At 35.5% G+C, this 15,972-nt stretch overlaps 1 protein-coding gene across 5 annotated transcripts in view; it reads right to left on the reverse strand.

The window, feature by feature from the left end:
* Positions 1-5,630: 5,630 nt before the first annotated feature.
* Positions 5,631-15,972, reverse strand: part of ZNF326 (zinc finger protein 326) — a 35,064-nt gene continuing 24,722 nt past the window's right edge. For all 5 annotated transcript variants that reach the window (XM_044944716.2, XM_006063374.4, XM_044944717.2 and 2 more), the window contains 4 exons: positions 15,332-15,431; positions 11,514-11,644; positions 10,392-10,487; positions 5,631-6,495 (listed from right to left, as the gene is read on the reverse strand). In XM_044944716.2, the coding sequence (XP_044800651.1) occupies positions 6,157-6,495; positions 10,392-10,487; positions 11,514-11,644; positions 15,332-15,431 (666 nt within the window). In that variant the 3' untranslated portion in view covers positions 5,631-6,156. The remainder of the gene's footprint in view (positions 6,496-10,391; positions 10,488-11,513; positions 11,645-15,331; positions 15,432-15,972) is intronic.

Here is a 15,972-nt window from a genome sequence, read left to right on the forward strand (position 1 = left end):
CCCATGATATACTCTGCATATAAGTTTAATAAGCAGGGTGACAACATAAGAGACTTGACGTCTCCTTTCCCAATTTGGAACCAGTCCGTTGTTCCACGAACAGTTCTAACTGTTGCTTCTTGACCTGTATACAGATTTCTTAGGAGGCAAGTAAGGTGGTCTGGTATTGCCATATCTTGAAGAATTTTCCAGTTTGTTATGATCCATGAAGTCAAAGTCTTTGCCATAGTCAATGAAGCAGATATTTTTCAGGAATTCTCTTGTTCTATGATCCAACAAATGTTGGCAATTTGATCTCTGGTTCCTCTGCCTTTTCTAAATCCAGTTTGAATATCTGGGAGTTCTCAGTTCACATACTGTTGAATCCTAGCGTAGAGAATTTTTAGCATTACATTGCTAGTGTGCGAAATAAGTGCAATTATGTGGTAGTATGAACATTCTTTGGCACTGCCTTTCTTTGGGATTGGAATGAAAATGTACCTTTTTCAGTCTTATGGCCACTGCTGAGCTTTCCGAATTTGCTGGCATATTGAGTGCAGCACTTTCACAGCATCATCTTTTGGGATTTGAAATAGCTCAGCTGGAATTCCATTACCCCCACTAGCTTTGTTTGTAGTGATGCTTCCGAAGGTCCACTTGACTTTGCACTCCAGTTTGTCTGGCTCTACGTGAGTGTGAGTGATCACACCATCATGATTATCTGGGACATGAAGATCTTTTTTGTATATTTCTTTTGTTCTTGCCACCTCTTCTTAATATCTTCTGCTTCTGTTAGGTCCATACGATTTCTGTCCTTTATTGTGCCCATCTTTGCATGAAATGTTCCTTTGGTATCTCTAATTTTCTTGACGAGATCTCTAGACTTTCTCATTCTATTGTCTTCCTCTATCTCTTTGCACTGATCACTGAGGAAGGCTTTCTTATCTCTCCTTGCTATTCTTTGGAACTCTGCATTCAGATGCTTATATCTTTCCTTTTCTCATTTTTACCTCAACCTCATTCTTAAGAGAGGACTATGTTACATGATTATATACTACTATAAAATATAAGATATAAATAAGTATGTTTTACAATAGCGTGATATTGTAAAATATAAATAGAATATCCAGATGTTATAATATAGTCAGGTTATAGTCAAATCTTGGGTACTCTAAAAACCACTCCTGTCTCAAGTAGGATCATAAATTCAAATGTTTATGGGGAGAGGCAGTTAATATAAATATGTTAAGACTGATATATAAGGCTGAAGAAGCAGAAAAGGAACAAAACACAGAGCCACAGATGCCACCCTAAAAAGATTTGAGTGTTTATTACACTGACTGGTATTGAAAGTCAATGAAGGATTTTAAGTAGGGGAATAACACAAGAGGAACCTTGTTATATGGAGAAACTACTCCTCCTATTATTATGACTTTATAAAATGCTAAGAAATAGTTCAGTAAGAAGAGAAAGAACAAAAACAAGACCCTTTTCTGACTCTGGAGGTCTGTAACAGGTCATTCCAATGCTTTCATAAAATATTATGGAGACTCTCTTAAACTTATAACAGCTTATTAAAGGACAAATGCCCCTCTTTGATATGAGAGTTTCAGTAGATTCACTAAAATTTCTGTAAAAGCACTACAAATATTCTCAAATGCAATCAATGAGACTACCCACAGAATCACCTGGGATACCTCTTAAAAACACACCACTGCCCAAGAATATGACCTAGGATATCTGGGGCACAGGTGCCCATAAATTCTCACTTTAACAAAAATTAAGAACTACTATCCTTATCTTTCCTCAGAGCAGCCTCTTCTAACATTTAAGGTACCCTAAGGATGAAGCGTCTACTAATGAAAGCTGACAGGTACAGGTTCCAGAAAATGCAAAGTTCTGAAGATAGGCAAGTTTCATTAAAAAACTAAAAAAGGCCATCAGAGCTGGTGGCAAGAATGATATAAAGTCAGAGATCTAAACAAGGCCTGACTGCCATGATAAGGAGTTTGGATTGTACAGGTACCAAAAAAGCCCCCAGAAAACTAACTTTATCTGAATTACATTTTTAAAAGATTATACTTTTGTGTGGAAAACTGAATCCTAACAAGGTAAGAGTGGAAGCAAGATTAGTTAGTAAGCTATTTCAATAGTTCAGGAAGGAGATGATGGTGACTTGAACTGGAGTTGGTAGCAGCTGAGGTGAAGAGCGAGCAGATAAATTCAGGAAGTAGAAAACACAGACCTCCTGACAGACTGGAGGCGATGGTTATTGTTTAGTCACTAAGTCATGCTTGACTCTTTTGCAACCCCGTGGACTGTAGCCCACCAGGCTCCTCTGTCCATAGGATTTCCCAGGCAAGGATACTGGACTGGGTTGTCATTTCCTTCAACAGGGGATCTTGCTGATCCAGGGACCAAACCTGCATCTCCTGCTTTGGCAGGCAGATTCTTTACCACTGAGCCACCAGGGAAGCCCAAATGCAGAGTGCATCACACAAAATGCTGGGCTAAGTCAATCACAAGTTGAAATCAAGACTGCCAGGAAAAGTATCAACTTCAGATATGCATATGATACCACTCTAATGGCAGAAAGTGAAGAGGAACTAAAGAGCCTCTTAATGAGGGTGAAAGAGGAAAGTGAAAAAGCTGGTGTGAAACTCAACATTCAAAAAACTAAGATCATGGCATCCAGTCCCATCACTTCATGGCAAATAGAAGAGGGAAAACTGGATGTAGTAACAGACTTTATTTTCTTGGGCTCCAAAATCACTGCAGATGGTGACTGCAGCCATGAAGTTAAAAGATGCTCCTTGGAAGGAAAGCTATGACAAACCTAGACAGCATATAAAAAACAGAGAGAGCACTTTGCCAGCAAAGGTCCATATACTGAAAGCTATGGTTTTTCCAGTAGTCACGTACTGATGCGAGAGTTGGACCATGAAGAATGCTAGGAGATGAAGAATTGATGCTTTCAAATTGCGGTGCTGGAGACGACACTTGAGAGTCCCTTGGACTGCAAGGATTCAAACCGTCAGTCCTAAAGGAAAACAACACTGAATATTCATTGGAAGGACACTGGAAGTAGATAGTGATAAAAAGAGACTACTACAGGTTAGTCCCTAGGCATCTCGTTTAAACAACTGTGCATGTTGTATATAAATTTCTTTGGTTACAGAACTACATGTTTAGCCTTTTGATAAAGAAAACAATACTTGGATAACAGAAGTTAAAAGTGTATTAAAGTGTTACATTTATGTAATATCACAAAAATATTGAAAATATAAACACTAAGGATCACAAAAATTTGCCTGCAAACTAAACTGCCTATATACAAATTATCTGAAACGATATACAAAATTTAAACCTCTGAATTAAGCACAACACAATATATTTTATTAATACTTAGCAAATAAACTAATCTGAATAAATGTTTTTACATGTTTCTGATGAAAATTACTACTTAGATGCTCTTTATCTCTCATTCTAAAATGTTTAGAAGTTGTTACAGAAACTCTTGTTAAAAAGAAATCTTTCCAAAAGTTTCTCATATCAAATTACCTGGGACCCTTTTTTTAAAAAAAGTACTGGTGCGCCAAAAGAATGCAATACAGTCATCCCTCAGTATCTGCAGTGGTTGGTTCTAGAACCCTCAGAGATACCAAAATCCACAGATGCTCAAGTCCCTTATACAGAATGGACATTCTGTTGTTGTTTAGTTGCTAAGTCAAGTCCTACTCTTTTGAGACCCCATGGACTGCAGCCCACCAGGTTCCTTTGTCTATGGGATTATCCAGGCAAGAATATTAGAGTGGGTGGCCATTTCCTTCTCCAGGGGATCTTCCTGACCCTAGGATGGAACCCACATCTCCTGCATTGGCAGGTGGGTCCTTTACTACTGAACCAATTAAGAAGCCATAACATGGACACAGTATTTGCATATAACTTATGTACATTTTTTCCTATACTTTAAATCATCTTTAGGTTACCTATAATACCTAATACAATGTGTTACGTAAAATGTAAATGCCACATAATTGTTGCCAGTGCTTGGCAAATTCAAGTTTTGCTTTTTGGAAGTTTCTGAATTTTTTTTTCCTGAATATTTTTGATCTGCAGTGGGTTGAATCTGGAGATACAGAACCTGTGGATACAGAGAACTGGCTACAATTCTAATCTAAAGAGATCTCGTCTCCTTTTATGTTAATCCTTCCCCAAAATTTTAAAATAAATGAGAAATAGGAAGATCTATCAAATCCTATAACTTCAGAGCACAAAGGCTCTCTGGTGTCTCTTTAAGTAAATACAGACTCCTAGATAGGATCTAAATTTCTCTAATCTTCAACTAATCTTCTCTTATTTGACACCCAATCCCAGCTTAAAGGAGATCAGTCCTGAGTGTTCATTGGAAGGACTGATGCTGAAGCTGAAACTCCAAAAATACTTTGGCCACCTCAAGCGAAGAGTTGACTCATTGGAAAAGACCCTGATGCTGGGAGGGATTGGGGGCAGGAGGAGAAGGGGATGACAGAGGATGAGATGGCTGGATGGCATCACCGACTCGATGGACATGAGTTTTGGTGAACTCCGGGAGTTGGTGATGGACAGGGAGGCCTGGCATGCTGCGATTCATGGGGACGCAAAGAGTTGGACACAACTGAGCGACTGAACTGTACTGAATCTAGTCCACTACAATAAACCCAAATTGACCTAAAAAAATCTATTTTTAGAAGTCTGTTGTACACAAAAAGAGAGATTATCTGTGAAATTCTACAAATGCCCATACATTCACCCACTTAATGCCTTAAAATTACCTACCCATATGTTCATCTATCCAATGCCTCAAATTTTTCAGAAGCTAATTTCACTGGACGTATCCCCCTCTCAAAAGATTCCTTACCAGAGTTAAGATTCAAATAAGAGCAATAGTTTTTTCAGTGACACAGTCAGTCATTTGAAGACAGACTATCTATCTATCTATCTTCCCCAATGGCTCAGCGCTAAAGAATATGCCTGCAATGCAGCAGACCCTGGTTTGATCCTCGGGTCTGGAAGATTCCCTGGAGGAGGGCATGGCAAACATTCCAGTAGTCTTGCCTGGAGAATCCCATGGACTAAGGAGCTTGGTGGGCTACAGTCCACGGGGTCACAAAAAGTCAGACATGACTGAAGTGACTGAGTACACAATCTATCAATCTCATCTTCTAAGTATGAAGCATACGAGCTATAAAAAGGAGAGAAATAGTCAAGAGAGAAATAATTCTTTTTTTAAAAAGTGATCGTTTGCTTCTTGGTTCTTCAGCCAAAAGCAGGCATGACAAAAGAATTAACATCACTATGAAAAATTATTTGTATTCAAATGTATTTCCAAGAAGATTTCAAGATCTGACATGGGCACAGAGAAAATGAGTGAATTAAAACAAGTATAAACAGGTCAGTTACAGGCTGATCTCTAGTTGAATTATGTTTAAAAATATTTTAATCATACTTTAAAAAAAGTGAAATAAATTTTTTTCCTTAATTCAAGTCAATTTAATTATTTTAAAACACTCATATACCAAGATGAACTCATATATTAAGGCAAATTCCAATTTTATATAGTCATTTGATTAATTCTGTTTCATTTTAAATTGCTAGTCCAGGGAGAGAAATTTTGTAAAAAACATTTTATTGCTACAAAGGGAAACATGGTCACAAAAAGCCTTTAAGCGTATCTTAACGCAAATTACTATATTCAATGTCCAATGCAGTAAAAAAATACACAGAGCACAAAATACTTGCCCAACTTATCTCTTCTAGGGTAAGTATTCAAAACATTAATGCACACTTGAATATATACTCCCAAGAGCAGCATTTAAGTTCAAATGATTAGAACAGACATACTAACAATACACATCTGTTATCCTCAACATCAATAAAGTAATAAAAATTAAGCTTAAAAATTATACAAACAATTTCTCGAAACTAAGTAGCTATAAAAACTAAACTAAAATAGTCTTACCTTCATTTTATTAAACAAATGGCAAACATTTAGAAATTATATAAAACAAATTGTAATGTGTGGAATGCATGCAACATGGGTGTTAACTCTCATATTTTAAACTACTGAAATTCTTACCCTTTTCCACATTGGGACAAAATTTAAAGCTTCTTTTAAAACTGACTAATACCTTATATTTAATTTTCTTCTGCTTGGTCAACAGAAAAGCCGACAGGCTCTTCCTTTGCTTCTTCTTCCTCTACTTCCCCTACCCCCTCCCCTTCTCCCTCTCCTTCCCCCACTGCCCCCACTTCCCCCTCTCCTTCTACATCCCCTCCTTCCTCTGTGTCCCCCACTCCTTCCACTCCTCCACCTTCCCCTACTTCCTCTGCTTCCTCTACTTCCCCCACTTCCTCCTCTTCCTCCTCCTCTTCCTCCTCTTCTTCCACAGGTTCATCAATCTTTTCCTCTTCCTCCTCATCTCCTTCTATTTGTTGATCTTGAGAATGATCTTGAATTTCAAAGGGATTCTCACCCTAAAAACATGAAAAAAAAAGCTTTTAAAAGAGCGCATTTATTTTTTAATCAGTGAAATTTTTATTTGCTATATCATTAAAAACAAATACCATTTGAAACTTAATTTCAACTTATATTAAATCTATTTAATATTTTTTGAGTATCTATTTCATACCAATGTGGGTATATATATTCCTGAAGTCAGTACTTTATACTCCATAAAACAAAGCAGATGAAGATTTATGTTCTACTTAATTATATCAGTATTCAATGCACTACTGTTGCAAGTTCTCTTTAAAAAATTCAAATGAAAATCAGTACGTTTGAAAACTCAAATGAAAATCAGAAACAAATTAAGTATCATACTTTACTTTTACTTTAAAAAAGATAAATCTGTAATTCACTAAACATTCACAACTTTAGTATTTTAATTTACTTAAATAATTATGTATCTGGATTATGTCTCATAAATTAGAGCATATCAGAAGGCTATATTAATAATATAAGAAATGAAGAGACAATGAAGGTTATTAAAACAGGGAAGTATAAGACTGGTGCTACACTTTAAGATACACTAGGTAGGAAGATGCAGGTTGAGTGGCTGTAGCAAGAGAAAAAATATTAGCACTGAGCTACTCTAATAGCCCAGGAAATGAAAGGGTAAAAGTGACACCATTGACAGAATGGGTAAATTAAGATGGGGAAAAGCAGCAGGTTTATACTATATATAATTTGAATTTAAGAAGTCTAAATGTTTAAAGGGCAACTATAAATTTGCAACTCAGAAGAGGAAAGACTTCAAAGTCAGATATTTAGATTTGTGAATTGCTTGCACAGTGAATAGTGAAGCCAGGTCTTAAAAAGGATAGCCCAGGGCAGAGCTGAGGGAATGAGAAAAAAAAAATGGCTGAGAATAAAGCCTACTGAAAAAGCTTGTACTTGGGGACAGAAGTTAGAAAAGGAATACTTAATGCAGAAACCTAGAATTATGAAATACCATCTAGCAAAACAAAGTTTCAAGAATGAATTAATAGATCAACACTGTTATATGACGCAAATAGGTAATAGTAGAAAACAACCGAAAAAGTTCACTAAAGCTGGTAATAATTAGAGCTGAGGAAAGGTACCTGAGGGATTTATTGTACTATCCCCTTAACTTCTGTTATGTTTAAAATAACAAACAATAAAATGTTACAAATTTTTATTTGAAAATTAAATTAAGTCACTGGTAATCTTAGAAAGAACAGTTTCAAAAGTATAATGTAAATGGAAGTTGGATAGCAATGACTGCCCATGAATGAATCTTCACAATTCCCTCTTAAGCTCCCAAAACACTGGCCCAGAGTCCATAACTCTGAGATATTGATTTAATCAAGTACTGAAGCTCTTGCTAAAAGCACAAAATGAAATAATTTCAGACTTAAACCTCTTGAATCAAGTGTCCAGGAAAGAAGTTCGGTAATCTGCATATTTAAGAAGCATTTTTATCAGCAAAGTTTTCTGAGAAGCCCTAATTCAGAAGGTCTTATAAGGGGCCTGGGTAGCTTTTAATTGATTTTAACTTCACAGGGGATTCTAATCATACACCTCCTATTGGGAAATACTAAAGAGTGAATAACATATAGGAAGTAAAGAGCACAATGCAGGGTAAACCACCTTTTCAAGTATGATGGTAACAGAAGAGATAAGAAGGGCTAAAGTCTAGGAAAAGTTCAGTCATTTTTAGTTTAAGAAACTCATAAACATGTCTCTTTGGGAAAAAGTAGTAAGATAATAAATGGGAGGAAAAAAATCTGATGAAAATAAGGCGATAACTGATGAAACAAGAACACAGATAAAGCACAAAGAAGAATATTTTCCTTCACATATAACAATGAGAAAAAAAATACATAATTCTAAAGTAGAAAGGAGAAAAGTTAGAGTTCACATCCAGTGGTCTTCAATCTCCCTAGAGCTAGAGAAGAGATAAGAATATGGTAAGTGAAGGGAGTAAGAATAAAATCTGGATATGTGAAGAGTGAAAAGTTTCAAACAGTCACTACAGGAAGCACATTACATTGATTGATAGCAAGTAAAATTACTGTGAACTGCAGTGACATCTGGCAAACAGTACTGGCACAATTCCATGATATTTTTTAGCAGGAAAGACAGTTAGTAAAGCTAACCATAAATGGCAGAGTTGAGAACTAGTAAGCAGTAGAAAAATTAAGAAAAGAGTTTCAGAATGGCAGCACTGCACTGTTATAAGGGCTGACCATGAGTGTCCAGGCCAGAGTGAAGGCAGAACATATGTAAGTGGAGAACTGGGAGAAATCGATGAACTGATTATTTCACAGGACAAAGATTTAAAACGGTATTTTGTCATTCTAAGCACTTAAAGATCGAAGTGTTTTTAAGCCATGACCAGAGCTGATTATGAGCAGAAGTTTTCTGTGGACTCTAGAACAGCAAGAAACGGAGCAGACAGGACTGCTGAACAAAAAATGCCAGACAAAGAGCATCTCCAAGTAATGAGACACCAGTGCTTCTTGAATTTTAACATGCATATAAATCAGCTACGATCTTTTTTTAAAATGAAGATTCTTATTCAATAGACCTGGATATGAATTGATACCCTGCATGTCTAAAGAGCCTCCAGGGTGATGTCAATGCTGCTGATCCTTGGATTGCATGGAGTAACAAGGTTCTAGAAGATTCTCAGTTAAGTTACTTTCTCCACAGTATGTACTTGAGGCAAGATATCTCAACATTTCCCATTCCATGAAGTGACTCTAAAGTGCAGCTTGAAAACCTTACACAGAAATTCTACTTTGTATTCTTTTCTCATTACAAATTACCTTCATACATCATTGGAAACAATTAACCTCTCAAGTCTGTGATATAGCAAGGATAATAAAAATCTAATCTTTCCTAATTTAGCTATGATGCTTTAATCTTTTTGACACCGTATCTCCAACAAAATATGATTTCAAATTAGGGCTGTATTCACCTTTTAAAAACAGTGTGCAGTAAACAGTGCCAAATAAAATAATCAGAAAATAGGGCCTTCTGGAACAAGCAGAAAGAACTGAAATTTATTCAGCTTGGAAGTCATCTGGTTGAGGAATAATATGTAAAGAAGGATCACTGGAATAATATATGGCAAAAATCCTGGGAAGCAGTAGGCCAGGTATACCTACCTAATTGTTCACCTTTGAGTTTCCTAACTGAAGCAAACCTCCTTCCTTCTGGTCTTATGATGCTATGAGCAGGAGCTTTGTTTCTGAAGCAAAGTTTCTGAACTTCCTGCTTCCCATCCAAGTGTTATCCAGAAATGACTTATCTAATTGGTATGCTTAGAAGAAGAAATACCAATTGGATAAGTCATTCCTCTTAGGAATTTCCCTTCACTAGGAACATCCAAAAGAGGGGACAGAAGGGATTCACTTGGGCATCAAGACCGTCTTTCATGTCTTCTAAGCAACGGAAAGGGTGCATTCTAGTCTGCTCTGTCATGTGGTCGACTAAGCGAATCCTACTGCTGTCCAGCTGAAGCAGTCACAGTAGTTGGGGGGGAGGTAAGTCTATCTAGGAGTGAAATATTAGAAAGTCCACAATAACTATCTAAGACATATCATCCAAAGTCACCCTTTAAAAAAAAAAATCAAGGATAAAGCTGACATTTGGGTCTTCTATCAAGATTCTTGTGTATCTCTCAAATGACCCAGAGCTAGAAAGGGAATGAGAAAGGAATGGCGTCTTGCTCCTGCCCCCAACAAATCCCAACAATTAGGAAAAAAGACATTTTACCTATATGTATGATATCAAGTAAAATTATCCTAATTTTGTGCTATATTAAATATCACAAAGAGTTACCATGCTATATTTAACTGTTACAACATTACAATATAACCCAGTTTTTGCTCTCAAGTCTTACCTTAATGAAACGTTCGTATCGTGCCTTCACTATTGGATTATTTAAAATGCTTGTAGCAGTCAAGACACTCTCTCTTTTTATTTGTTCCTTATAAGCCTATGAAAAACAGAACACACTGAGACACTTGAAAACGATGCCATGAAAAATATTTCCTTAATTAAAATGACTGCATGCTCAAATTCTTAGAATTAAATGACTTAATTTCTGGCAAATAAAGCTATAGAACAACAAAAGCTATTGTGACTACAATCTAAATGATCTATGAATTAAAACAATGAAGATTCAAAAAGCCAGTGAACTTCAACAAAAAACACCCAGTCACTAAATACTCTTTAAGTCCAGGTCTACTAAACACTTGCTTTCTCTCCAATCTATTCTGGAGCTACCTTACCCAGCCCCAGCTACTCCAACCATTAATTTTCATGCTATCAAACTAAAGCCTTTAATACTTGAATTTTTAATTTGCTTTTCAAACAAATTTCTCATAAAATAAATATTTTTATTTGAAATAAATAAATAACCAACATAGGAGCAAAATAATACTAATCAAGAAGAAAATAGTAAAACTTTCCTAGAATGTCTGAGTAAATTCTACTAAAAATGTAACAATAGAAAGTAACTGGCTTTTTTTTTTTCCCAATCATCAAAAAACAAGTCTTTCTTTTTGTTCTAAATACACAAACACACACTCATAAAGCAATTTTGCACTACCTTAAAAAAATGTTAACAATAAAAAAAGCAGTTCAATAACAGCTATGATTTCGATGTGCCAGGTACTACTTTAGATGCCCTTTACATTTTAATTAAACTAATCCTTAATCAATCACATAAGATTCATCCATCCTCATTTTATAGATAAGGAAACTTAGACAAAGAAAAGTTTATTACTTGCTTAACGTATGTATGTACTGAACCAGGATTCACAGAAGTCTTGCTCTGGAGCCCACAATACTACACTTAACCACTATACTACACTGCCTCTCTAAGTATCTTTACACTAAGTCACTCATGAGATTAACTGGATTGTACACAAGTAGGCAGGTGTGAAACAATAGCCTTTAAAGGGCAATAAGGGATTAAACAAATAATTCATTGACTTCATTAAGGTAGATTAAAACTGACCTGCTTTCCTTTGATATGATCAGGAGATTTTAAGTGCTGCTGAACTGAGCTATGTAAAGCAGGGATATACACACTGCAAGCACTGCAGTGAACAGTCTCTACTTTCATCATGTGATCATCTGCAGTAACACCTACAAAGGAAATGCAACTATTAATAACAAAAGCAAGGATCCATATACTTCTGACAAATCAAGTTTTCACTATTTCATTTCCATTACGATTTATACTCCTTCTTCCAAAAAAAGGACCAGAGTATAGAGTTTTTCTACCGTATCTCATAAATCTGCATAGATTAAAAATGAAAGGATAATTATTTGCTTTCATACTTTATTCAAGATTCCACATGGTATTTAGTTGCACTGAGCAGCTTCAGAATGCATATAACAAAACCTGATAAATTCTCTCTTCATTTTTGTTACAAATAGTTTCCTTGTTATGGCTGCTTAGATACACACATCAATTAAAAGTGGACATTTAATTTCTAAATATATGAGGTTTTTAAAGTATCTTTGATATTAATCTCTCATTTTGATATTAATCTCTCATTTTGATATTAATTTCTCATTTAAATGCCTTCTTCTCTACAATCATCACCTGTGTTTTTTCAGCTTGTGAACTTTACTGAGGCTTTCAATAGCTAAGTCAAAGATCTCTCTTGGTAAATGTCACATTGCACTTTAAAATATGTGGGTTATTTTCAAGTATCTTTTGATATTGATTTCTAACATAACTCCACAGTGCCAGGAAAACAGACTAGGATTTCAAAACATGACATTTTTACACCTTGTTTTATGTCCTTGGCTTTGTTTCAGTGTCTCCTGGTTTTCAGTCTACGGGATGTTAAAAAACTATATGGATAAAAGATTAAAATTATAAAGTATAATTACATTATATTTCCTACTCATCTTATACAATGATTTTCTGAGGCCTGTAAGTTCAACCCCCAAAAATATAATATAAAAATGTTGATTCTGTAGTAAAATAAGAATTTTCATGCTTATGAATGTGGGTGAGTAGAGACGGGAAAAAGAAGTCAAAATTGGATTCATAAAAGACAAAAATATATGTTAGATCTTAAAAACAGTGATAGAGGGTTATTACAAGTGAAGGCTACTTCGTATGTTTTTAAAACCTATTTTATTTGTTGATTTCTACACATCTCAATAGAAAGAAAATAACAGCTTTGGTTCCCAGGCTTATCACTGTATCTCTGGTTCCTTGGAACAGTGCCAGCCACATAATAAGACTTTAGTAAATACGTTAAATTATTAAGTTATATGGCGAAGGCAATGGCAACCCACTCCAGTACCCTTGTCTGGAAAATCCCATGGCTGCAGTCCACGGAGTCGCGAAGAGTCAGACATGACTGAGCGACTTCACTTTCACTTTTCACTTTCCTGCACTGGAGAAAGAAATGGCAACCCACTCCAGTGTTCTTGCCTGGAGAATTCCAGGGATGGAGGAGCTTGGTAGGCTGCTGTCTATGGGGTCACACAGAGTCGGATACGACTGAAGCAACTTAGCAGCAGCAGCAGTAAGTTATATGTACGTTCATAGGAACCTTCTCTAAATGCTGCATATGAAAAACTGTTAGGAACACACCAGTTTCCTTAGAATTATATCATTTTTAAAGAATCATGTATTTTTTTATGTTGAGAAAAACTGATTTGGCTCTTCCTTGGGTAACTGAATTTATCATGACATTTGATTAAGAAAACAACAGATAACATGCAGCTTCAACTAAATAAAAAGATCTTCATGATCTTTCACATGTCATTCTTGAAGTAATACTGTAAGGTACTATATGGTGACCATCTGTATCTGCTGGTTCCAGCTCTGCAGATTCAACCAACCATGGACAGAAAATATTAAAAAAAAAAAAAAAAAAAAAAAAACTTCTAAAAAGTTCCAAAAAATCAAAACTCCACACTGATAATTATTTACATTAAGTATCATAAGTAATCTAGAGATGATATAAGAAATATGGCAGAAACAACACAATATTGTAATTATTCTCCAATCAAAAATAAATTTAAAATAAAATTGAAGAAAATGTCTAAAAAATAAAGTATATAAGAAGACATGCATGGTTTATATGCAAATACTACACCCATTTTATATAAGGGATTTGAGCATGACAGATTTGGGTATCTGCAGGAAGGTCCTAGAACCAACCTCCGTCAGACCCAGAGAAACAGCTGTCTATGCAAAAGAAAGATCTAAGAGAAAATGGCACTTTCTGGGAACTGCAAGTAATTTAGTATTGCTGGGGCACAGACTAAAGAAGGAACAAAAGGGAAAAAGAGCAGGGCCAAGATCATGAAGAGCTTTGTATGCCATGCCTAGGAATTTGAACTTCATTCTGTGGAGGATACGGAAGCCACTTTATTACTTAAGTTCTTCAAGTAATAAAATCGTGTAGTAGAATAAGAGATAAGACTGAAAGGAAGGAAACTAATTAGAAAAATAGAACACATAAGACTTAAACAAATTCAGTATTTAAAAAAGACGTAAAGAAAACAGACTTGGTACGTATTCAAAAGATAGAATTGAGAATCGACTGAACAAAAATACTACAGACATAGTAAAGCAAATGTAAGTACTAAGATTAACTGCACAGTTCTGGCACTGATGGGGCTACTTTCCAAGATAAATGAAAGAGATACCTGTTAAGTTTTGTCTTGTTTTCTTCATGGGGTGGGGGATACTCAAGGGAAGGATACATTTTTTTAGTATGTTCAATTTGTGAGACTGCTAAAGAGAGATGTCAGTAGGCAGCTAGATGTAGGAGACTGGAGTTCAGAAGAGATATCTGTGCTGGAGATATAAATCTATAAGTAATCAACATATAGATATTGATTTAAATTCTGTATATAAATTAATTCATCAGGAAGAAATATAAAGAGAAATGTTAACAGGACTGACAGAATACTGAAAAATATCAACTTCTAAAAGCTTAGTAGAAAAAGAAAAGCACAAAGAGTAAAAATGACAAGGGAGTAAAGAGAGGCAGTGAGTACCACAGAAACCAAGGGAGGAAATAGATTCATAAATAATAGTTATCAGTGGGAAATGTTGCCGAATAAAACTGAAGTTAGTGTTGGTGTCCTCCAGTATAGCAGTTTCAGTACACTAATGATAGCAGAAACTTGTCCACTGTGGGTAAAGCAGTAAGTGACAATGAAGAAACAGAGACAGTGAGAACTATGCTTAAAGAAGTGTGGTTGCTTAAAGAGAAAGGCAGGTTGTAGAGGAATTAGTGTCTATGTTTTTCTTTTTCTTTAGGTCTTTTTTAATTTGTTTAAGTAAGTGTATAGGCTTCAGAGACAGAATCAAAGACAAGGAAAGACTGAAAAACAGAAGAGAAGAATTCACGATTTGAGCAGAAGTCTTTAAGGAGATGAGAAGGAATAAGAGATAGATGACATATACAAGTATAGGCAGCCCTCTGTATCCATGGCTTCTGCATCTACAAATACTGGAAAACCAACTATGGGCCTTGAGTATCTGCATATTCTGATACCTCATGCAGGTCCTGAAACCTCTCTCTCTCAGATACCTAGGGATGACTGTATCTTCCAGTACAAGCAAAGCTGATACTTTCTCTATGAAGGAAATGAAATGAAAGACGTAAGAGAAGGTAGTGATAAACTTGTAAGCATGAGAACAGGAATCAAAGGAGTTCATTTCTGATAACCCACTCAGACCTACCATATATGACTATGTACTGTATCACTCTAATGGGCATCATTTACAATGAAATAGGTTATGGTATATAAAATATATATGTAAATTTCTAAATCAATTTGTTAACTTACCTTCCATAACATCCTTTTCTATTATTTTGACTGCCTCTGTTTGATTATTTGTCTGTTGCTTACGAATAGATGTTTTCTTGAATTTATTTACCATACATTCCTAGAAAACAAAATAGAAAGAATCCAAAAAGTTTTTAGTGAGTACGCAGTATAGGCCCAGCACCATGCTTGGCCTATGAAAAATAATAGTACCTATTATATAAAACTGATGTTTTCAAGGAGCTTACAATCTAATTGAAAGGACTATAATGAAGTACCAGGAAACTACAAAAAGTATTTACTTTTCAAGATGTATTAATATTTTAGGCATATATATATAGAGGGAGATCAAAGACAGCTGGAATAGACAAGAGATCTCAGAGCAAGTGAATACTTAAGTCCTAAATGACAGGAACCAGTTAAACAAAATTACAGAAGAAATTTAATTAAGGTACACAATTCTCCAAGGATACAGAGGATACAGGATCACTGTACTTCTAACCTTCTAACAATTCCATCTCTTTTGCCTAAATTAATTGCAAGTACAGTTAGCAGTCCAGCTCCAGCCCTGGCCCAAACTATCCTACCCTTCTCCAAGTCACTTCTACTTACACTATCACTCAGGCCTCTTCTACTTAATAGCGTCGTGTGTGTGTGTGTGT

Source organism: Bubalus bubalis, chromosome 6, assembly GCF_019923935.1.
Source record: "Bubalus bubalis isolate 160015118507 breed Murrah chromosome 6, NDDB_SH_1, whole genome shotgun sequence".
Taxonomy (NCBI): domain Eukaryota; kingdom Metazoa; phylum Chordata; class Mammalia; order Artiodactyla; family Bovidae; genus Bubalus; species Bubalus bubalis.